General features: G+C 38.3%; 1 protein-coding gene and 1 long non-coding RNA gene across 19 annotated transcripts in view; one reads left to right on the top strand and one right to left on the bottom strand.

Annotated features, from left to right (window-relative positions):
- Window positions 1–22,913, bottom strand: part of MRTFB (myocardin related transcription factor B) — a 315,742-nt gene that overhangs the window by 34,760 nt on the left and 258,069 nt on the right. For all 18 annotated transcript variants that reach the window (XM_059881259.1, XM_059881261.1, XM_059881260.1 and 15 more), the window contains 5 exons: window positions 19,030–19,095; window positions 12,677–12,732; window positions 11,463–11,538; window positions 7,377–7,538; window positions 6,362–6,540 (listed from right to left, as the gene is read on the bottom strand). In XM_059881259.1, the coding sequence (XP_059737242.1) occupies window positions 6,362–6,540; window positions 7,377–7,538; window positions 11,463–11,538; window positions 12,677–12,732; window positions 19,030–19,095 (539 nt within the window). The remainder of the gene's footprint in view (window positions 1–6,361; window positions 6,541–7,376; window positions 7,539–11,462; window positions 11,539–12,676; window positions 12,733–19,029; window positions 19,096–22,913) is intronic.
- Window positions 1–22,913, top strand: part of LOC104975849 (uncharacterized) — a 93,507-nt gene that overhangs the window by 63,283 nt on the left and 7,311 nt on the right. Inside the window, exon 3 of the long non-coding RNA XR_009492837.1 lies at window positions 1,352–1,501. This is a non-coding gene — a long non-coding RNA (uncharacterized lncRNA). The remainder of the gene's footprint in view (window positions 1–1,351; window positions 1,502–22,913) is intronic.

Here is a 22,913-nt window from a genome sequence, read left to right as displayed (position 1 = left end):
AGAAGTCTTAGGAAAGCTGATGTCACTCCACTTTTACTTTATATTACAAAAGGATTAGTCCATAATACATTGGAAATTAAACTATATAAAAAAACATATTATCCCTTCACTACAGGCAATTTGAGGACCACTGGTCTATAGTACTTAAATTCACCATCAAACTCCTGTACTGAATTTCCTTTTTCTGAATTTCCATTTTAAAGATTAAAAACTCAGAATCTCAAAGAACATCCAAAACAAAATGAGGGCCATCCCTGCTCTCTGGAAACTTGATGTCTAATGAGAAGCAATGTTTTCAGGTATTGATCTGCATGCATGCAAAATTGCTTCAGTCGTGTCTGACTCTGTGCGACCCTAAGGACTGTAGCCTGAGAGGCTCCTCTGTCCATGGGATTCTCTAGGTAAGAATACTGGAATGGGTTGCCATCTCCTCCTCCAGGGGATCTTCCTGACCCACGGATCAAACCCACACCTCTTACGCTGCAGATGTGGCAGGCGGGTTCTTTACCATTCGTGCCACCTGGGAAGTCCCTCAGGTATTGATACTTTCTCTTAAACTATAAATGTGAAAGTAATTATATTTAGGAAGATTAATACATTTTACTTATATATCAAGTGGGATATCTAGACAAATTTTAAAAACAAACATGAGATAACAGTGAAAATAAAGTACAGAATTTCCCAAAGCAAAACATAATTATCACTTCTAGACACAAAAACCACAGACTGTACAGGCATCATAAAATTGGCCTCTGTAGTTGATTAAAAAGCCAAAAACAAATATCTACAACATACTTACAATCCTACTTAAGGATTATCTTTCTCTGACATCAGTATAGTACAGTTAACATGGAGATGCTTATTTAATTACATGAATAAAGTGTATAATATTAAGAATCTTTGTCAGATTCCTTATTTATAAATAGTAAAATACTGAAAGGGAATTTTATAAAGGACACACAATTTAAGAAGGTTTCAAGGTATACAGTGTAGGAATTATGTAATGGGAAAGGTGCCGTAAGCCAGCCCTGACTCTAGGCTCTTTTACTTGAATGTATAAGTAGGAAACGCACCATTCTCTAAAGTGGGTCTCTTTCCAAAGGCACTCGTGACAAATAAAAAGCAGACAGAAGTGGCACTGGAGCAACACTAAAGAGTGTTAGGAAAATTAATGTTTAAGTTCATGAATGACCTCAGGCTTCATGTGTGCTGCCCTGGCAATAAATAGGCTGTATTTATTCTTCAAGAAACACAATTGTTCTCCCTTCTGTTTTTCCTTCAAGGAATTCTGGAATGTCAGCCTACTGGTGGGACTGCCTCTGATTGAAGTTTCTCACTTATAAACTTACAGTTTCTTACAGGTGGAACCGTCATGAAGCTGTTACCAGGCAGATAGCTGAGGTGACAGAAATTCTCTGTTACTAAAAGCTAAGACCATGCTAATAGCTGTCTGATGTCCTGACCTACTCAGACAGAAACAGAGAACAAACAACCCAAATGGGTAAGTAGAACTGTTTTCTAATAGTATTAACTTGCATATTTGACATTCTTTTTAGCCCTATTTTTAAAGCTGAAAACCAGGGTGCAGCCAGTATGTAAGGACAGTAGGGGCTGGTCGCTGACGCTCATTTCTTCCAGGTCAGGTTCCAATGAAGCTGAGGGGCCAGTCACACTTGCCCTGTAAACTCTGACAGGAGAGTATAAAGTGTAGCTCCTCTGACTACCTCTGATGGTTCCAAGTGGGAGACAGGCTGGCATCACAGGATGCAGTACAGGAGACATACATGGGATACAGAAGCAGTATGGGAGACATATTGCTTCTACAAGCTGGCATTAGTCAGTGCTCATGGTGCTGAATTCAACTAAGTACTCTTTCTGTACCAGGCCCTGTGCTAGGTGTTAAAGATACACACCTCTATTTCAGATAATGGTGATAAATGCAGGAAAGAAGATAATGTTGAAACATACAGTCCCTAACAAATAGATATTCATGAATGAGAAGAAATGCTGTAAGAAAATATCCAAACATTTTTAATCACCAAACTTCCATACTGCTCTGAACCGAGGCCTCCCCTGGTGAAAGGGTGAGGCCAGATAATTGCTCAATTCCTGTACAATTCAAAAATTCTATGATGCTTGGTTTTAGTAAGAACATTTTCTACTGAACTTGACCCATCACATTAAGTAGTTCAACAGTCTTGACTTTTAAAATAACTAAATACTATTAAAATTTCAGTAAGGGAAAAACATGATAAAGAGGAAAAACAAATTATGTGCAGCATGAGAGTTCTTTAAAACCAAAAGAAACACAAATGCTCATTGAGGAAATAAGAAATGTGAATTTCTAATGCAATTATTAAAAAATATTAGATTCTTTTGCATGTACTATATTGAATACTCATATATAATCTGATGCATAGTAGGTGCTGGATAAGTATTTGTTGAATAAATTTAGTATAACCAAAATCAAGTGGCCAAATAAAACATTCCAGTCTCCAGTGTGCAGAGTTTGAAGTAATGATATTACCTATTTGTGGTAAAGACATAGTCACCGTGGAACTCTTTCTTGGAAGGCAGATGAAGTGCCTACCTTTTGCCTAACATAAGGTTTCAAATTCATTTAGTATCTAGTAATTATTCAAAGAGATAATCAGTGCCCACTATGCATGTATTAAAAAACCAGGGTGTAGTGAAAAATAGGAAACAACTGTAGGGATTTCCCAGCTCAGTTGGTAAAGAATGTGCCTGCAGTGCAGGAGGCTGGGGTTTGATCCCTGGGTTGGGATGATCCCCTGGAGAAAGGAATGCAACCCACTCTAGTATTCTTGCCTGGAAAATCCCATGGACAGAGGAGCCTGGTGGGCTATAGTCCATGAGATCCCACGAGTCGGACATGAATTAGTGACTAAAACACCACTAACCAACAATAAGGAATTGGTTAATAGAGATACAGTGTATCAGTTCAGTTAAATACTAAGGTATACAAGCAAGGTACACATAAGGTTACCATATGCCACAGCAATTCCACTCCAAGATATATACCCAAGAAAAGTGAAAACATATGTCCACATAAAAACTTGTCTAGTGTTCACAGCACCATTAGTCATAATAGCAAATGTCCACTAACTGATGAAAAAAAAATGTGGTATATCAACACAATGGAATATTACTCAGCCACAACAAGGGATGAGGTACTGATACATGCTACAACATGGATGAACCTTAAAAACATTACACCTAAGCAAAAGAAGCCAATCACAAAAGATGATATACTGTATGATTCCAGAATTTATTACAAAAAAATGTCTGGAATAGGTGAATCCAGACAAAGTATATTGATGGTTGCTTAGGGCCAAATGGAGTGACTGCTGATATGTACAGGCTTCTTTTGGGAAAGATGAAAGTGTTCTGGAATCAGATAGTGTGAGAGTTGCACAAATCTGTGAATATACTAGTAAGCACTGAATTACACACTTTAAAAGGTTGAATTTTCCCAGTGCCTTTTTTTTTTTTTTTAACAGAAATAGAAAAATTCATCCTAACATTAACACAGAATATCAAGGGACCCCAAGTAGCCAAAATCATCTTGAAGAAGAATAAAATTTGAAGATCTCACACTTCCTGATTTCAAAATTTACTATGAAGCTCTAGTAATCAAAATGATACTGACATAAAGACAGAGATACAGGCCAATGCAAAAGAATAGAAAGCATGTAAATACACTCTCTTATATATGACCAAATGATCTTTGACAACAGTGCCAAGACCATTCAGTGGGGATGGAACAATCTTTTCAACAAATGGTGTTGGGGAAAACTGGATATCCACATGCAAAAGAATGAAGTTGGATCTTTATCTTATATACAAAAATGAAAATCAATTAAAGACCTAAATGTAAGACCCCCCAAACTATGAAACTCTTAGAAAAAAACAGGATCCAATCAATCCAAAACAATCTAATTTATGACACCAAATTATGGCAATGATTTCATAGTCTGACACCAAAAACACAGGTCACATAACCAAAAACACACAAAGAGGACTAGATCAAACTTAAAAACGTCTGTTCATTAAAGGTTACTGTCAACAGAGTGAAAAGATGGGAGAGAGTATTTGCAAATCATATATCTGATAAGGGGTTAATATCGAGAACATATAAAGAACTCCTACAACTCAGCAACAGAAAAGCAACCTGATTTTAAAGAGAGCAAAGGATTTGAAAAGGGATTTCTCCAAAGATGATATACAAATGACCAAAGGCATATGAAAAGATGCTCAACATCACTAATGATTAGAGAAATGCAAATCAAAACCACAGTGAGACATCACAATCAATGGGCAGAAGACCTAAATAGACATTTCTCCAAAGATGACATACAGATGGCCAACAAATACATTAAAAGAGACTCAACATCACTAATGGTCAGAGAAAAGCAAATCAAAACTAGAGTGAGGCTATCACCTCACATGAGTCAGAATGGCCACTATCAAAAAATTTACAAATGATAAATGCTGAAGAGGATGTGGAGAAAGAGAACCCTCCTACACTGTTAGTGGGAATGTACACTGATGCAGCCAATATGGAGATCAGTATTGAGGTTCCTTAAAAAACTAAAAATAGAACTACCCTATGACCCAGCAGTACCACTCCTGGGCATATACCCAGAGAAAACCATAATTCAAAAAGATATATGCACCCCAGTGTCCACTGCAGCAGTATTTACAATAGCCAGGACCTGGAAGTCACCTAAATGTCCATCAGCAGAGAAATGGATAAAGATGTGGTACATATATACAATGGACTATTTATTAGCCATAAAAAGGAATGAAATTGTGCCATGTGCAGAGACATGGATGAATCTAGAGGCTGTCATAAAGAATGAAGCCAGAAAAACAAGTATCTTATATTAACACATATGCATGGAATCCAGAAAAAATGGTAGAGATGATTTGCAAAGTAGAAATAGAGACAAATGTATAGATACCGAGGGGGGGTGGGGGTGGGATGAACTTGGAGGTTGGGACTGACACATGTACGCTACTGTGCATAAAACAGGTAACTAATGAGAAGCTACTGCCCAGGGAACTCTGCTCGGTGCTCTGTGGAGAGGGGATCTAGGTGTACGTATGGCTGAGTCACAGCAGTGTAAACCAACTATACTCCAGTTGAAAAAAGAAAACAGTGAATATACTCAATATCTTATAATACTATAACGGAAAAGAATCTGAAAATATATATACACATATATATTTATATGTATAACAATCATTTTGCTGTCCACTTGAAACTACACAAAAATGTAAATTAACTATACTTCAATAAAAACAAACACAGTGAGATCACCTCATTCCACTGAAACAGCTACTATGACAAGAACAGAAATTAACAAGTGTTGGTGAGGATGTGGAAAAATAGGAACACATGTGCACTGGTGGCGGTGGTTTAGTGTCTCAGTCGTGTCCGACTCTTTGCGACACTATGGACTGTAGCCCACCAGGTTCCTCTGTCCATGGGATTCTCCAGGTAAGAATACTGCAGTGGGTTGCCATTTCCTCCTCCACTGCTGCTGGGAGTGTGAAATGTTGCAACCAGTATGGAGAACAGTATGGTGGTTCCTTAAAAATTAAAAATAGAACTACCATATGATCCAACAATCCCACTTCTGGGTATATGCCCAAAGAACTAAAAGCAGGGTCTCAGAGAGATTTTCACACTCGTGTACTCATCATTATTCACAACAGCCAAGAGATGGAGGCAACCCCATGTTCACTAATGAATGGATAAACAAAATGTGGTATATCCATAAAATGGAATATTATGCAGCTTAAAAACTGAGAGAGATCTTGTCACATTTTACAACATAAATGAACCCCAAGGACACTTAAATAATATAAGCCATATGAGATATTCAAAGTAATCAAATTCATTGAGATTGAAGGAAAGTACTTACCAGGCCTGGGGGGATGGGGAGTTGATGTTTAATGGATTTAGCTTCAGTTTTGTAAGACAAGCTTCTAGAGATCTGCTGCACAACAGTGTGAATACAGACTACAGGCCTGTACACTTAAAGACGACCAAGATGGTTAAAAAGAAAAAAGCGTGAATTTTATGATGTGTGAATTGTAACTCAAAAAAAAGTTACATGAAAAAATTGAGTTACAAAACTGTAAAGTAAAAATGTGTACATAGAACAGAAAGAAAATGTAAGAATCTACTGAAAATGTGAATAGCTGGATTACATGTGAAAAATCTATGCTTTTCTGCACTTTCAGACTTTTTTTCTAGTGAAGATGCATTACCTAGATACATAAAAACAAGGCACTTTCTTGGTTTAGGGGTTAAAAACAAGAAAAGCAATACCTGGGCTGGAGTGTTTGTAGTCACAGGAGATGGCGATTCACTAACTTTTGGCTCACTTGGGGACGCGGCTGACCCCTGCGACTCCTGGCTGGCTGGCTGGTCCGGAGACAAAGCATCACTGCTGTCTTCGTCAAATGAGAAATCGCCCTGAGTTTGGGGATAGTCCTCTTTCCCAACGCCTAAAGAAAGAAGTGATTCTTAATTGATCTTGGCCTTGGAATACTAAGGTTAAAATGAAAAAGGAGAAATATTATTCATTATAAGGACTAAAGAAAGCTGTTTAAAAACAAAGTTGGACATAATGTACTTCTCAGTGGGAGAATACACAACTACCTATGACGAATACCTGGGGGAAAATACCAAACCTGAGTCAGATCAAGCCTTTGGATCAGACTACTACTGATAGGAGTACAGGAGACAAGAGATTTTTAACTGACACCTAGGGATGCAAATGCATTCAAAGAAACCTCGAGTGTGGAAGTGCTAAAGGACAAAATAAGTTCATTCATCAGCAAGTAAAAAGCAAAGAGAGGAGGAAGAAGATCTGCCCAGGAGACTGACCTAAGAGATACATCAGCTAAAGACAATGTGCGGAGCTTGCTTGGATCCAGCTGTTGAAAAACATTATGAGGCCAAATGGGGCTCTGACTGGGGTATCTGTTGCTAAGTCCCACCTCAGGGAGCAGCGCTGCTGTACTGACACCTTCCCTTTTGGGGCCCATTTCTTTGGAATTGAATGGAATCATAAAATGACTGAATACAGACTGCCTAATTTCCATAGGTCAGGGTAGCTTAAACCTCTTGTTAGAGGAATATCTGTGTTAACTGGTGCTAATCCTATCATACATAGTATTAATAATAACAATAATAATACTATGGAGATAAGTACAAATGTTGATTTCTAAATCATCCAGAAAACAATAATCATGATTGGTGCTGGCTTTAAAAGTAGATTTTTCTTATCTAAAACTTCCAAGTTTGTCTCTCAGAAAACAGTAAAATTTCAGAGTCTTGCCTATAATTGCTTCCTTAACACTGGAGTCTACAGGAAGGATGTTTTTCTCTACCAGCTCCATAGGACCAGGTCTTTGAGCAATCTTTTCATTCAGATCATCAGCTAGTCGAGCTCTTTTCAACTTCATCTGAGTAGCCTGCAGGGACGGCTCTGCAAATGTTTCTGAAAGAGGAAACACAGGTTTAATTATTACTTGAATTACTGTCTCTATTCCATAAGATGGTGACTGCAGCCATGAAATTAAAAGACGCTTACTCCTTGGAAGGAAAGTTATGACCAACCTAGATAGCATATTCAAAAGCAGAGACATCACTTTGCCAACAAAGGTTCGTCTAGTCAAGGCTATGGTTTTTCCTGTGGTCATGTATGGATGTGAGAGTTGGACTGTGAAGAAGGCTGAGCGCCGAAGAATTGATGCTTTTGAACTGTGGTGTTGGAGAAGACTCTTGAGAGTCCCTTGGACTGCAAGGAGATCCAACCAGTGCATTCTGAGGGAGATCAGCCCTGGGATTTCTTTGGAAGGAATGATCTAAAGCTGAAACTCCAGTACTTTGGCCACCTCATGCGAAGAGTTGACTCATTGGAAAAGACTCTGATGCTGGGAGGGGTTGGGGGCAAGAGGAGAAGGGAACGACAGAGGATGAGATGGCTGGATGGCATCACTGACTCAATGGACGTGAGTCTCAGTGGACTCCGGGAGTTGGTGATGGACAGGGAGGCCTGGTGTGCTGCGATTCATGGGGTCACAAAGACTCGGACACGACTGAGTGACTGATCTGAATCTGAATTCCATAATGTTATTTCAGGCCAACTAATTTCAACTGGTGTAAACTTATTTATGGAAAGACAACGACTGCTTGAGAATGCTCCCATCTGCAATTTACATTCTAGTCCTGGAAAGCTTTATATTGTCTACACAATGTGGATGTCCCTGGACTCAAATTAATATGAACTCAAGCCAAAACTGAGGTGCTGCTATTGCTTATTTATGATAGGAGGGTCAAATTCACATCTATTAGGTATTGGGGATACAGAGGATGAACAGAGGAGAGAGATGTGGTCCATGCTCAAGAAGTTTGCAGTTTTAGATTTGGCTTCATTGGAAACTCATTTCTTCGAAGGGGTGACACTGTATCTCAGACTACAAGCTTCTCTGCAGGAGTTGGTGGGAAAAGCTACAAATCATATTCCTGTGCACAGAGTCCTTCATAATAATTAAAATTTGGATTTATTTCTGAATAAATAACCTTGAGACATTCAATTACATAGTAATTAATTGTCATATAGAAGCATCAACTCATGTACCCACAAATGCATAAAGTTGTATAATAGACGTGAAACTACTATAAATATCATAACTCATAAACAGCATAACTTTGCATAATTCCTGTGTTTCTGGTAATGCTCATTAACATTTTATTAAATTGTTCTAAATAATACTTAGTCTGACTGTTGGTGTTAACTCAATATTGCGTTGAAAGTTGCTTGCTCCTTAAATTATTCAGTAGAAGATCTTTTAATGAAACTCCCTGTAAGTAACCTCAGGACTGTCTGATGTTTTTCATTCTGTAGGTTAGATGTCCTAGCTGAGGCCCAAAGCACACTGACACCCCACGGCCAATAAACTACCCTTCAGCACAGCTGAGCACTTCTCTTTTCACCTTATGTGCTTACCAAAAATTAACCTTGGCTGTCCACAAAACAGTGCCATATTGCGATTGCCATCGTCACTCATAATTTAAATGTTACGGGGAAATCATAAACTTCAAAAATGATTATTTCTTGGAAACCCGAGTTAAATGCTTTGGCATGACTTGATAAAAGCAAGTCATTAAAAAAAAATCACTGTCACATCAGGACAACTAACAACTATAAAGATTTGGGGAAAAACGATAAAATTTAAGATTTTTAAACTCAGACTGCTTTTCAAGTATCTTTACATTTTGATCCACCATGAATGGAAATTGCAGATGATTCCCCTCATGTGAAGTTCTTAGTCCTAAGTCGGCATATTGGTAAATAAATGCATGTTTCTGTAACTTAAAAATAACACATGTGCTCATCTCATTTTTATAATTTTCCTGTATAAAACAACTCTGGCCCCAATCTTAGTAGATAAAGCCCTTCTAACTGCACAGGAAGACAAGCGGGGGAAGTAGATCATGCAAATCATTCTGAAGATGCTTTTGTTAAGATGCAGGCAGGACAGTCTCCTGCCTTTGCCTCCCTTCCACTGACACTATCCAAGTGATATCAGGAATGTTTGGGAAGAAGATATTCCAAAAGCGAGTAGTAGAGGCTGGCATTTCAGTATGCTTCTATTCTGGTCTAAGTGCATCTTCATCTCCATGAGGCGGAGGTAAAACTTCAGGAAATAATTTAGACTTCTGCCTGCCAAACATCCAATTCAATCAAAACTGGGATGATGGCAAAATAAGTTGCTGGTGGTTTTAAGGTATTTTTAAAATTATAGATGAGACATTCTTACTTCAAAAATCTCAACTTTAGAATAGATGTCCTAAAGACATCACTTATGGTTTATTCCTATATATAATTAGGCTTTTAAATGCTGAAGAGTCTGATTTTAGAAAAAGCAAATATGATTTCTTTTGATAGTTAAATGCATTTGCCTTAGTTTTAATTATGTTAATAAAGCCTGTTACAGTCAGACGACAAGTTGAAACGGGCAGTGTCATTTCTACAAAAATGTCTCTTACAGGTCAAGATATTTTCAGGCACAGAAGGAGTCATTCACTAAGTTACTTACCAGCAAACTTGCTTCTCTGAAGATTCACTTATCCCTGACAGCTGGTGGCTGCTCCTACCCTACCAATGGAGTTCTGGAAAAGCTTTTTTTAGTCCAGTAGAAGTGGAGAAAGGCATAGACTTCTTGCCTCCCATCCCAGACACGAAGATAGTTACCTAGTCTTAGATTATCTGGATTAGAAGAGACTCTACTTGGGGTTTGAGGGACCAGCCTGATACTCGGAACTGCTTTACAACGTTCTTTACACAGTGTCAGTCTGTCTGTATTCCCTGTAGGGCACTTTTCACAATCTGTAATTGACTTGTTTTGCCTGCATATAATCTCTCTGCCACTAGACTGTAATAAGCTCCATGAAGGGGGAAATCTGACTGGTGCCTAGCTTGCTGGAGCAAACGAACACCTCTAGTAAGGACAACCATGTCACTTCCTGAAGATTTTATTTGGAGACATCTGACTGACCTTTATGCTGAGCTAAAATCTAATCCTCTGTAATATCAACCTAATTCTAACTCTATCATTAGGCCAGAGAAAAGAAATCTAATCTTCCTCCTACCTAATAACTGTCTCTAAATGTTTGAGAAGTTGCTGTATCTTCTCAAGGTTTCACACTCTCAAGGCTATCACAAGGTCAGGCTCCTCGTCTTGCTCAACAAATTAAGTCAGTGAAGCAAAACAATGGAAGAAAATGTATCTCGGGACTTTATGGTAGAAGTACCACCTTCCAAGAAGGCTTTATCTTTAGAGAGAAAAAGCCACGACCTGAGCCACATGCCTCACCAAAGATGTAATAGAACTGTCCTTACCAGCTTTGTAAAAGATGAGGCTCAGGCATGCAGAAAATGTGGTGGGCTGAGGGGAGTTTGTTTGTGATAATGGTCAGATCAAGCTGGACTGTTGTGTGTAAGCAGCAACAAAGAAAAATGTTAGGTATGGGCTTGCCCCAGGTAGACACAACAGGGTCCAAGTGGTTTAAAATCTAGGGTTAGATTTGTGTCTATCAGACCTTTTATGATGAGTGGGCACACATCACCCACTGGTGAAGAAATCTGGACGGAAAATGTTTTTCCAGAACAGTATGGCAGAGAGCCCATAAGCGCCCTCAGCGGGCAGGGAAGACTCAGTCCATCATCTGGTTATTTGTATAACCCCGTGTATCTAACATAACACTTTTAGCTTGGGGTCTTCATGCTGCTATCCAATTGACAGGATGTCAGCCTGTGGGGTTAAAAGTTATTAAAATCGGAATAAACAGAAATGGTGGAAGTCTCACTTGTTTTCTTGAGAAAATGTAGCAAGATAAGCAGAAACAGAACTTTTACCTTCTAAAATGTGCATCCTGACAAGTTCAGAACGATCTGGTCGACTCCGAATCTTGTGCTTCAAAAAGTTTTCGGTCTTTTAGATAGAGAGAGAAAGAGGAAGTCTTACCATAAATTATTTATGATTTATTGTGTTTTTTTTTTTCCCTCAAGGTAACTCCATTTAAATAAATTGTATATGCTTTTGGTCATGATTTTGAGAGAAAGAAAAGAGTAGAAATTAGTTCTGTGAGAAACTATTATCCAATACAGGACTTAAATTGCAGCCTTCAAAATTGTACAGGGATTTGAAGTCTATGTTGACATAAAGTAAGCACTTTATAGACTTTTATTTTAAAACTTGGAAAAGCAGAGGCTCATAATTTTAAAGATGACCTCTGAACAGAGGATTTGAACATATAAGTATCTTAAAAAAAAAGTCTACACTTCAGGTCAAGTAAAAATTCACCTAGATAACACATTTCCTAAAAATTCCAATGTACTGTCTTTGATGAATTCATGTCTTTAACCATATTTTCTTATTCAGAACTGTACTCAATTCTAAACAGTATGGCTTTAAAATGAGTTTTGTAGTTTATATGACTCTAAGAGATCATTACTGCATCCTGGGAAAACTCTTAAGGAATTTGTGGAACATGTTTGTTTTTATATTGCATGATAGAAGTTTCCTATAAATTGAAAAGAACAAATAGTGGCCCTTTAAAGAAAAATAATAAACATCACTTTAATGCAACTATGATGGAGTCATCTCAAAGAATAAAACAGAGCTGAATATGGCAACATTGCTCCTTCAGTCAAATTCCCCAAGTCTTGGTCAAATGTCCCACTAACACAGACCTGGGAGGGAAACCACCCAAGGAAGGATCTGGTGTAAATCCCCTCCCTCGGGTTATCCATCTGCAGGGCTAACAACTGGCAGAGATGTTCCATCAGTATTCTAAGACCTTGTTATGCCCAAAGCAAGAAAGAAGTGTGATTTTTCCTTTACATACAAAGATAGGTTACTAGCTTTAAAGAACAAAATTTGAATGTCCTGTATTTTCTACAAACCTTCAAGATAAAACAACCCCAGGCTACACTGCTCCATATACCATGTATCTTGAAAATACACTCTATTTTCTCTATTGACATATGTAGGAATAAGATTATTACTTGTCCACAGGTATTCTAACACAAAAGAAAGAGGCAGAACATTTTAAATGAAAATCTCTTACTCTGGCTCGTTCCAAGCTTTTTATCTGCTCATGGAATGCCGCGGGGCTCTTCAGAGCTGTGAGAGGAAAAGAAATCATTTCCGTGGTATAGATAGAGGAGTTAATACTTCAGTTAAATGTTACAGTATTATCATGGTGATATTTCCTCTTAATCTTATTAGTGTGCCTCTACAGTTCCGTTTATTTCCTAGTTCCTTTAGGACAGTTGCAAAATTGAAACCTTAAATGTTTCAGAATTAAAATTATATGTTTCACAAATAAAACAAGTGAACATTTAAAACAGAGTTATAAACATAATGACAACTCATATATTAGGTCAGACTGGTTCCAGCCTGTAGTTGGGGCAAATTACCATTACCAAGGGAACTGTTTGATGGTTCCTCAACAGGTCTTTGCTCTTACGGTCATACAAGCTACTGGAGAAAGTCCACAGGTCCTCAGGGCATTTAACGTTGCAGTGCTCTAGCCTTGACCACAAAAACACTCTGCAGTCCGTGTCTTAGAGATCGGAGTTACCACTTACCAAGAACCTACAATGCACTAGTCCCATGCTCTGTAAGGTCCATCTTACAGTTACGTTGCTGCTGATCACCACAACAGCCTTGTGAGGTTCATATTAGCCCCAGTACAGATGAAAGGCTCAAAGAGGTTCAGTGAAGTTTTGAAGTTATACAGCTAGATGGTCGTCTAAGTGGAATTTAAACCTAGAAATCTGAATTTGGCAGGTTCGTGCTCTTCCTACCATACCACAATGCAACTCACTCTAAAGACACAGTGATTCCTTAATCTGTTAACTGCTAGTACATTAAATGTTCCAGAGTTCCAGAGAGGCAGTACTTATTAAAAGTATTACCTACTACAGTATTTCTATCAATAATCATAATCTTTGAAAAATCGTTAGTGTTTATATCCATCACTTTCTGATCAGTCCCTGCAGTCATCACTGTGGGTAGTCAGGGGACAGGGATGGGATACAGGACTAGGCTTACCTGGGCTGTCACCTCAGAATTGAGCAATCAGTTCTTGGTAACATTCAACTCTGGTACATAATGCACAGCAAAGGATCACAGAAGTCCAGCCCAGACAGATTTGGCTAGGGACCAGTTCCTAAAAGCAGACTGTAGCTGGCTTTGCAGTGATGTTTAAAGCATCATACTTTGATCCTGTTTGACTGGCTCATATCAAGTATGTAGTGGTGAGAAAATCTGGCAGATTATCAAACCAGTTTCTTTAAAAAATTCTTTTATAACCTCTGGCCTTTTTTTGTGGGGGGGGGGCTTTTCTAATTCATTTATTTTAATTGGAGGATAATTACAACATTGTGATGGTTTTTGCCATACATCAACATGAATCCTCTGCCTTTTTTCTAAAAGAAAACGATTATTTTGGCTGTGCTGAGTCTTCGTTGCTGCATATGGGCTTTCTCTAGTTGCAGTGGGTGGGGCTACTCTTCGCTGCAGTGCTCAGGTTTCTCATTGCTGTGGCTTCTCTTGTTGCGGCTCAAGGGCGCTAGAGCACAGACTCAGTTACTACACAGCTTGTGAGATCTTCTGGACCCAGGATCAAACTCATGTCCCGTGCACTGGCAGGCAGATTCTTAACCACTGGACCACCACGGAAGTCCCTATCAAACCAGTTTCTGATACCTGGTTTTACCAAAACACAAGATTTAAAATATGTAGATAATTAATAGTAGTTCAGAAAAAAAAGGAGACCCCCTGTTAGATTCTTGGGTCAGGAAGATCCACTGGAGAAGGGATAGGCTACCCACTCCAGTATTCTTGGGATTCTCTGGTGGCTGAGATGGTAAAGAATATGCTGGCAATGCAGGAGACCTGGGCTCAATCCCTGGGTTGGGAAGATCCCTGGAGAAGGGAATGGCTACCCACTTCAGTATTCTGGTCTGGAGAGTTCTGTGGACTGTATAGTCCACGGGGTCACAAAGAGTCAGACATGACCGAACGACTTTCATTTTCATTTTAGAATAAAAAGTTTTCACTGGGAAAGACATCTTATCACACAGAAAAATCTGTGTGACCCTTATCACAAACTAGAAAAAGCCAACAGCAATGATTGTGAAGACTGGAAAGTGTAAGTGCATTACGTAATTTCTTTCTAGTTTTTTAAGCCAAATGAATTACTTCTTAGGAGAAAATCAAATTTTAGACTAAGGCCCCCAAATAATCCTAACAGCCTATAAAAACAACCACTCTTCTACTCTAAAATATAAAATCACCTCCAAATTTGGTGATTATGTCAGTTAATTTCAGTCGCTCAGTCGTGTCCGACTCTGCAACCCCATGGACTGCAGCGTGCCAGGGTTCCCTGTACATCACCGACTCCCAAAGCTTACTCAAACTCATGTCCATAGAGAGGGTGATGCCATCCAACCATCTCATCCTCTGTTATCCCCTTCTCCTCCTTCAATCTTTCCCAGCATCAGGGTCTTTTCCAATGAGTCAGCTCTTTGCACGAGGTGGCCAAAGTACTGGAGTTTCAGTTTCAGATGAAATAATCAGCTTCCAATGAATAATCAGGACTGATCTCCTTTAGGATGGACTGGTTGGATATCCTTGCAGTACAAGGGACTTTCAAGAGTCTTCTTCAACACCACAGTTCAAAAGCATCATTTCTCCGGTGCTCAGCTTTCTTTATAGTCCAACTCTCACATCCATACATGACTACTGGATAAACCATAGCTTTGACTAGATAGACCTTTGTTGGCAAAGTAATGTCTCTGCTTTTGAATATGCTGTCTAGGTTTGGCATAGCTTTTCTTCCAAGGAGCAAGTGACTTTTAATTTCATGGCTACAGTCACCATCTGCAGTATTTTTGGAGCCCAAGAAAATAAAGTCTGACACTGTTTCCATTGTTTCCCCATCTATTTGCCATGAAGTGATGGGACCAGATGCCATGATCTTAGTTTTCTGAATGTTGAACTTTAAGCCAACTTTTTCACTCTCCTCTTTCACTTTCATCAAGAGGCTCTTAGTTCTTCTTTGCTTTCTGCCGTAAGGGTGGTATCATCTGCATATCTGAGGTTATTGATATTTCTCCCAGCAATCTTTGATTCCAGCTTGTGCTTCATCCAGCCCAGCATTTTGCATGATTTACTCTGCATATCAGTTAAATAAGCAGGGTGACAATATACAGCCTTGACGTACTCCTTTCCTGATTTGGAACTGGTCTGTTGTTCCATATCCAGTTCTAACTGTTGTTTCTTGACCTGCATACAGATTTCTCAGGAGGCAGGTAGGATGGGTTGGTATTCCTTCTCTTTTAAGAATTTTCCACAGTTTGTTGTGATCCACATAGTCAAAGGCTTTGGTGTGATCAATAAAGCAGAAATAGATGTTTTTCTGGAACTTTCTTGCTTTTTTGATGATCCAACTGATGTTGACATTTGATCTCTGGTTCCTCTGGCTTTTCTAAATCCAGTCTGAACATCTGGAAGCTCATGGTTCACATACTGTTGAAGCCTGGCTCGGAGAATTTTGAGCATTACTTTGCTAGCATGTGAGATGAGTGCAGTTGTGCAGTAGCTTGAACATTCTTTGGCATTGCCTTTCTTTGGGACTGGAATGAAAACTGACCTTTTCCAGTCCTGTGGCCACTGCTGAGTAATTTGCTGGCCTATTGAGTGCAACACTTTCACAGCATCATCTTTTAGGATTTGAAATAGCTCAACTGGAATTCTATCACCTCTACCAGCTTTGTTCTTAGTGATGCTTCTTAAGGCCAACTTGACTTTGCATTCCAGAATGTCTGGCTCTAGATGAGTGATCACAACAGCATTGTGATCATGGTTATCTGGGTCATGAAGATCTTTTTTGTATAGTTCTCTGTATTCTTGCCACCTCTTCTTAATATCTTCTGCTTCTATTAGGTCCATACCATTTCTGTCCTTTGCTGTTCCTATCTTTGCATGAGATTTCCCCTTGGTATGTCTAATTTTCTTGAAGAGATCTCTAATCTTTCCCATTCTGTTATTTTCCTCTATTTCTTTGCACTGATCACTAAGGAAGGCTTTCTTATCTCTCCTTGCTATTCTTTGGAACTCTGCATTCAAATGAGTATAACTTTCCTTTTCTCCTTTGCCTTTCACTTCTCTTCTTTTCTCAGCTATTTGTAAGGTCTCCTGACAACCATTTTGCCTTTTTGCATTTCTTTTTCTTGGGGATGGTCTTGATCACTGCCTCCTGTACAATATCACGAACCTCTGTCCACAGTTCTTCAGGTACTCTATCAGATCTAATCCCTTGAATCTGTTTGTCACTTCCACTGTATAATCATAAGGGATTTGATTTAGGTCATACCTGAATGGTCTAGTGGTTTCCCTACTTTCTTTAATTTAAGCCTGAATTTGGCCATAAGAATTTCATGATCTGTGCCGTAGTCAACTTCCAGTCTTGTTTTTGCTGACTGTATAGAGCTTCTTATCTTTGGCTGCAAAGAGTATAATCAATCTGATTTTGGTATTGACCATCTGGTGATGTCCATGTGTACAGTCTTCTCTTGTGTTGTTGGAAGAGGGATGTTTGCTTTGACCAGTGCGTTCTCTTGGCAAAACTCTGTTAGTCTCCGCCCTGCTTCTTTTTGTACTCCAAGGCCAAATTTGCCTGTTACCCCAGGTATCTCCTGACTTCCTACTTTTGCATTCCAATCCCCTATAATGAAAAGGACACCTTTTCTGGATGTTAGTTCTAGAAGGTCTTGTAGGTCTTCATAGAACTGTTCAACTTCAGCTTTTTCAGCATTACTAGTTGGGGGATAGACTTGGATTACTGTGATACTGAATGGTTTGCCTTGGAAATGAACAGACCTCACTGTGTCATTTTTGAGATTGCATCCAAGTACTGCATTTTTGGACTCTTGTTGACTATAAGGGCCACTCTATTTTTTCTAAGGGATTCTTGCCCACAGTAGTAGATGTAATGGTCATCTGATTTAAATTCACCCATTCTAGTCTGTTTTGGAGAAGGCAGTGGCAACCCACTCCAGTATTCTTGCCTGGAGAATCCCAGGGACGGGGGAGCCTGGTAGGCTGCTATCTGCGGGGTCACACAGAGTCAGACACGACTGAAGTGACTTAGCAGCAGCGGCTAGTCCATTTTAGTTTACTAATTCCTAAAATGTCAATATTCAGTCTTGCCATCTCCTGTTTGATCACTTCCAATTTACTTTGATTCATGGACCTAACATTCCAGGTTCCTATACAATATTACTCTTTACAGCATCAGACTTTACTTCCATCACCAATCACATCCACAACTGGGTGTAGTTTTTGCTTTGGCTCTGTCTCTTCATTCTTTCTGGAGTTATTTCTCCACTGTTCTCCAGTAACATATTGGGCACCTACCAACCTGGGGAGTTCATCTTTCAGTGTCCTATCTTTTTGCCTTTTCATACTGTTCATGGGGTTCTCAAGGCAAGAATACTGAAGTGGTTTGCCATTCTCTTCTCCAGTGGACCACATTCCGTCAGACCTCTCCACCATGACCCGCCCATCTTGAGTTGTCCTATATATCATGGTTCATAGTTTCATGGAGTTAGACAAGGCTGTGGTCCTTGTGACCAGTTTGATTAGTTTTCTGTGATTGTGGTTTTCATTCTGTCTGCCCTCTGATGGATAAGAATAAGAGGCTTATGGAAGCTTCCTGATGGGACAGACTGACTGAGGGGGAAACTGGGTCTTATTCTGATGAGCAAGGCCATACTCAGTAAATCTTTAATCTAATTTTCTGTTGATGGGCAGTGCTGTGTTTGGTGATTAAAGGGAAAGAATCACCTTGGACAAATATTCTAAAATTAATCAACTCAAAAATGAAGGGATGAAGCTTAAAGCTACTTGGGAAAATATCTTTACTTGGGCAAGGAAGATTTTATTAATTATAAATAGGATGTTTATTCATCCTGTAATTGAGATGCATAATTATACAGACCATCATCTAGCAAAGATAATTTGAATTAAATAAGGTTTTGAATTAATTTATTATGCTACTTTCGCAAGTATCTTTGGATTCACTTAGATCTAGAGTAATTATTTCAGTTATTTTAAAACTATGGCTGGAATTTGAACTGAAGAACTGGTATTACCCTAATTACAGAAATTTAAAGGTGCTTTTTGATAATATAAAATCCAAGTCCATCTTTTAAGTTGCATCTGGTTTCCAGAATGTACTTTAAATGATTCTATCAGCAATGCTGATGCCTGGTTTTTCCTTGTAAATTCACTGAATAATTGTATATGGATTAAATGGACAACACTGAAAGCAGAGTGTGATGCAGCTTCTTCTCAGACATGCCCGTGTTGTTACATCACATTAGAATGACGAGGACGCGTCAGCCTTACGTGGCATGATGCCCTGGTCCACTAGTTGCTCTCTCGTCCTCCTTTGTTGCAGCCTTAGCTGGAGCACTGTAAAAAGGAAATAATCACCATTGGAGTTTACATGCAACCGTAGGGTCCAGAGGAGGTATAATTAAGCTTAATTAATCTTCTATTTCAGAATTGAATAGGGATATTACCTGGCACCATTCAACCCGTCAAAAAACAAAAACAAAAAACCCGTTTGTGATTTCTGCCCGTTGGGTGACCTCTGAAGTTCTTTTGGCATATTTTTTGCTTAGTCAGTTAATAATTTTAAGTTAATGATTAAAGCTAGTATTTTTTTTATAAATAAAATCACATCATACTTAGCAAATAAACAAAAATAGTTGGCTTACACATTGTCTTACTAATCTTACTAATGTAAGATTCCCTAGTTTTTTTTAAAAATAAGTTAATAGCAAAAATGTATTTTAAGGAAAGATTAATGTATCTGGAGGAACTTACTTCATCTGGAATAAATCTTAAATAGCTTTAAAGAAGGCCAACTTCATAATAAAAATTAGACTTATAAGATACTACTAATGATCCAAGGGAAAATTTCTGAATTAAGACCTTTAAGTTTAATAATCTGTGTACAAACATAACAGTGTACCTCATTCTAGAAGTTCTAAGAAAGCCATAAATCAACTGATACCTAATCATTTTAATTAAAAGAGTAAATGAATCACTAAATGTGTAGAAAACAAGGTACATATCACAAAATGGGGAAATCTTGTTGGCCAAATTTAATAATATATATATATTTTCCCCGAGATTTCTCAGGCAGATTCCTTTCATAGCATCTCTGTTTCTATCCGGAAAGTGAACTGATTTCAAAAAAGAGTAACAAATGCAGTAACTATGAAAAACATTTTCCTTGGTTTACCCTACATTCAATTTTAAGTTTCCACATTTAATTTTTATTTCAGACCATGGGTGAAAACCAAGGTTAGGATTATTAAGGGCACACTTTAGGGGTGTCAATATGCAAAAAAAGAAAAAAATTACCTGTGTGTATTTCTTAAACGGTAGGGAAGGAAGACAGTTGTTTTTTGTTTTTTTTTTTTAAAAAAAAGCAAGTGTGTGATGAGCCTGTTTGGACCAGGCTCAAATAAAATGCCCATAATGGTTCCGACTTGCAGTTAACCCCAAGGCCTGATCTGTGGGAGCTGCAGCCCTCACGTCACAGCCTTGCTTTTTGCTTGTGCTGAACTGCAGAGCACAGCCCACTCTTACATATACTTCAAAAAGGGATGTGACTGTAAAATGGCTTTTAAATATATTTTTGTATTCATTGCTAAATATAAATGTCATTCTTTACTCAATACCAAAAAAAAATTTTTATCTACTTCTTTTGGGGGCCATAGGACCACAAAACTTCACTGACATCTCATTTAGAACTGAAGCAATTGAGATAAGGTTCTATTACACACAGCAAAGAAAAAATTAATGAGTCAAAGAATATATGCACATGGTTCTCATATTAGAATGTTTTGCAATTCTCTGAATCAATTATGCTCTAACGTGAAGATCTTTTCCCTGATAACTTACAGTTTATTGAGAATAGTATGTTCCCACTGTACCTCACGAGGAACAAAAATAACCAGAGAGATGACCTGTGGATCTGAAAGCACCCAAATGTCTGCATACTCTGACATTCTTTTGTGAATGCCGAAGTTAATGCTTGTCTGAAATCAGGGTGGTCATATTCAAGAGGCAGAATCCCAAGAAAAGAATACTGAGAAGAGAAAAGGGTCAGAACACTCTCTAGTTCAAAGGCTGACACTTCTGGAACATGGTGGTCCCTGTCTGTTGGAGAGTCCCCAGCAGTAGTATTTTTCCTTCCTCGTGAGGGAGTCTTCAAAGAAAGGAGTAAAATAGAAAGGGTAAAGAAAACATCAACAGCCCCCTTGTTTGGTTTAAAACAAACAAACAAAGCATCATACTAGTGAGACAATGTGTCAAACACGATACATAGTTTTAGGCAAATGGCATCTTGGAATGAGGGTGGACATGCATACTTTATTAAACATATCCCTATTATTGATCACGTAGGTTGTTTCCAATTTTTGCAACTCCCATAGCTAATGCTATGGTGGATTTTTTTGGTAAAGTTTATTCCTAATTTCCAGTTATTTCCTTAATTCCTAAAAGGAGGAGTATCTTTATGTGGTCCATATAAGGCGTGGCCATAAAGTAAGCAGACTTTTGCAAACCATCATCTTTGAAATTATAGTAGACGTGTGAAAACATGAATACAGACTACTTTATATCTGCTGCATTTAGAGAAAAATGTTCTAACTAATTTGTGAATTTTTCCAAGATGATGTGGGTTATTACCTCTTAGGGTTAACATTCATGTTTCCTACTACATTTCAACAAAGAGAAAAATGCATATAATTTTGAAAATTCTTGGTGTTATTCCTTGTTACAACAGACAAAAAACAATACTGTGTCAACATATGTGGTTTTTGTTTGTTTATTTTAGCTGTGCTGGGTATTTGTTGTGGCTGGTGGGCTTTATTGCCTAACAGCACATGGGATCTTAGTTCTCTGGCCAGGGATTGAACTCGCATTCCCTGTGTTGAAAGGTGGATTCTCAACCACTGGACCACCATGGAAGTCCCAACATAAATGTTTTGAACTTGCTCTTTTTTATATACAAGAAAAGTAAAAACTTTATTTTAACCACCATTGTGAAAAATGAAAGGTAGCTTATCTAATAGCAAAGAGGAAATGTCATTCTTCTTCACCATCAGAAATAGCTCAGATAGTAAAAAGTATCATCTTTTAGTTCCTTTCTCCTGAATCTTAAATGGATTAAAGCACTTCTAGAACAAGACTTTAAGATTAATTTCCAATATTTAAAAACAAAAACAAAACCCTTAATGTCTTTCATATAATATTTATACCCCCTTCAAATGTTTAGCTGCTTTCTGAGCCAAGATGATTATCTCTATTCTCTTTTGTTTCTATAATTAGAATGTTTGAAATGTTTCCATAATATGACATAATTAAAGTGCCTTTCACTCTAAAGAAAAAAAACTCATATTAGCAGCATTTTAAACAACATACAGCAGTTTAGCATGAGTTGAATGAGCCAAAACAAAGCACAGGTTTTGGCCAGGGGACTTGCAAGGGGACATCTGAGGACTGTATATTACAGAAACAAGGCAGAAATGACACTTTCTGGGAAGCAGTATAGCAGGCAGCCATGGTCTTAGAAATTCTTTATAAACAGCTAGTTTCAATTATGGGGTATGAAGGAGGGTGGGATGAGTAGGTGTGGGGAGAGATGAGTGTTTGTCTGCAAGGCAGAGAGAAGATTTAATGTATGTTATTTAATCACAAGACACAGGACAGAATAAACTACAGAATTATGAGGGGAGAAAAAACACAGGCAAACCCTGAGCCAGTCAAATGAAGGCTGGGTAAATCGACGGCAAAAGCAAAGATGGGAAACTAAAGAATACTCTAGTGTTGACTATGTATTGACTCTGAAGATAATATTAGGTAAAAAACAGACCTGGTTCCAGTTTTTTTTTAATTATTTTTTAAGATGTTTGACTAGTTAAGAGAATGAAGTAGTTGGACTTTGGCAAAAATTTATTATGCCTTGTTAAATGTATTTAGGTGCCTGGTCCTAGAATAACAAAACAATTTAGAAAAACCACATCTTCATATTATCTTTTGAACTTAGATACAGGAGGGGTTAACTGGCCTCTAAATAAGACCCTGGAGGAGGAAATGGCAACCCACTCCAGTATTCTTGCCTGGGAAATCCCATGGACAGAGGAGCCTGGCGGGCTACAGTCCATGAGGTTAGTTCTGTAAAGATTCCCATATTTTTAGTGCTTTACTGTGAA

The sequence above is a fragment of the Bos taurus genome, chromosome 25 (assembly GCF_002263795.3).
Source record: "Bos taurus isolate L1 Dominette 01449 registration number 42190680 breed Hereford chromosome 25, ARS-UCD2.0, whole genome shotgun sequence".
In the NCBI taxonomy this organism is placed as follows: domain Eukaryota; kingdom Metazoa; phylum Chordata; class Mammalia; order Artiodactyla; family Bovidae; genus Bos; species Bos taurus.
The sequence above is the reverse complement of the archived record's forward strand: the minus strand, read 5'-3'. Positions and strand labels throughout refer to the sequence as shown.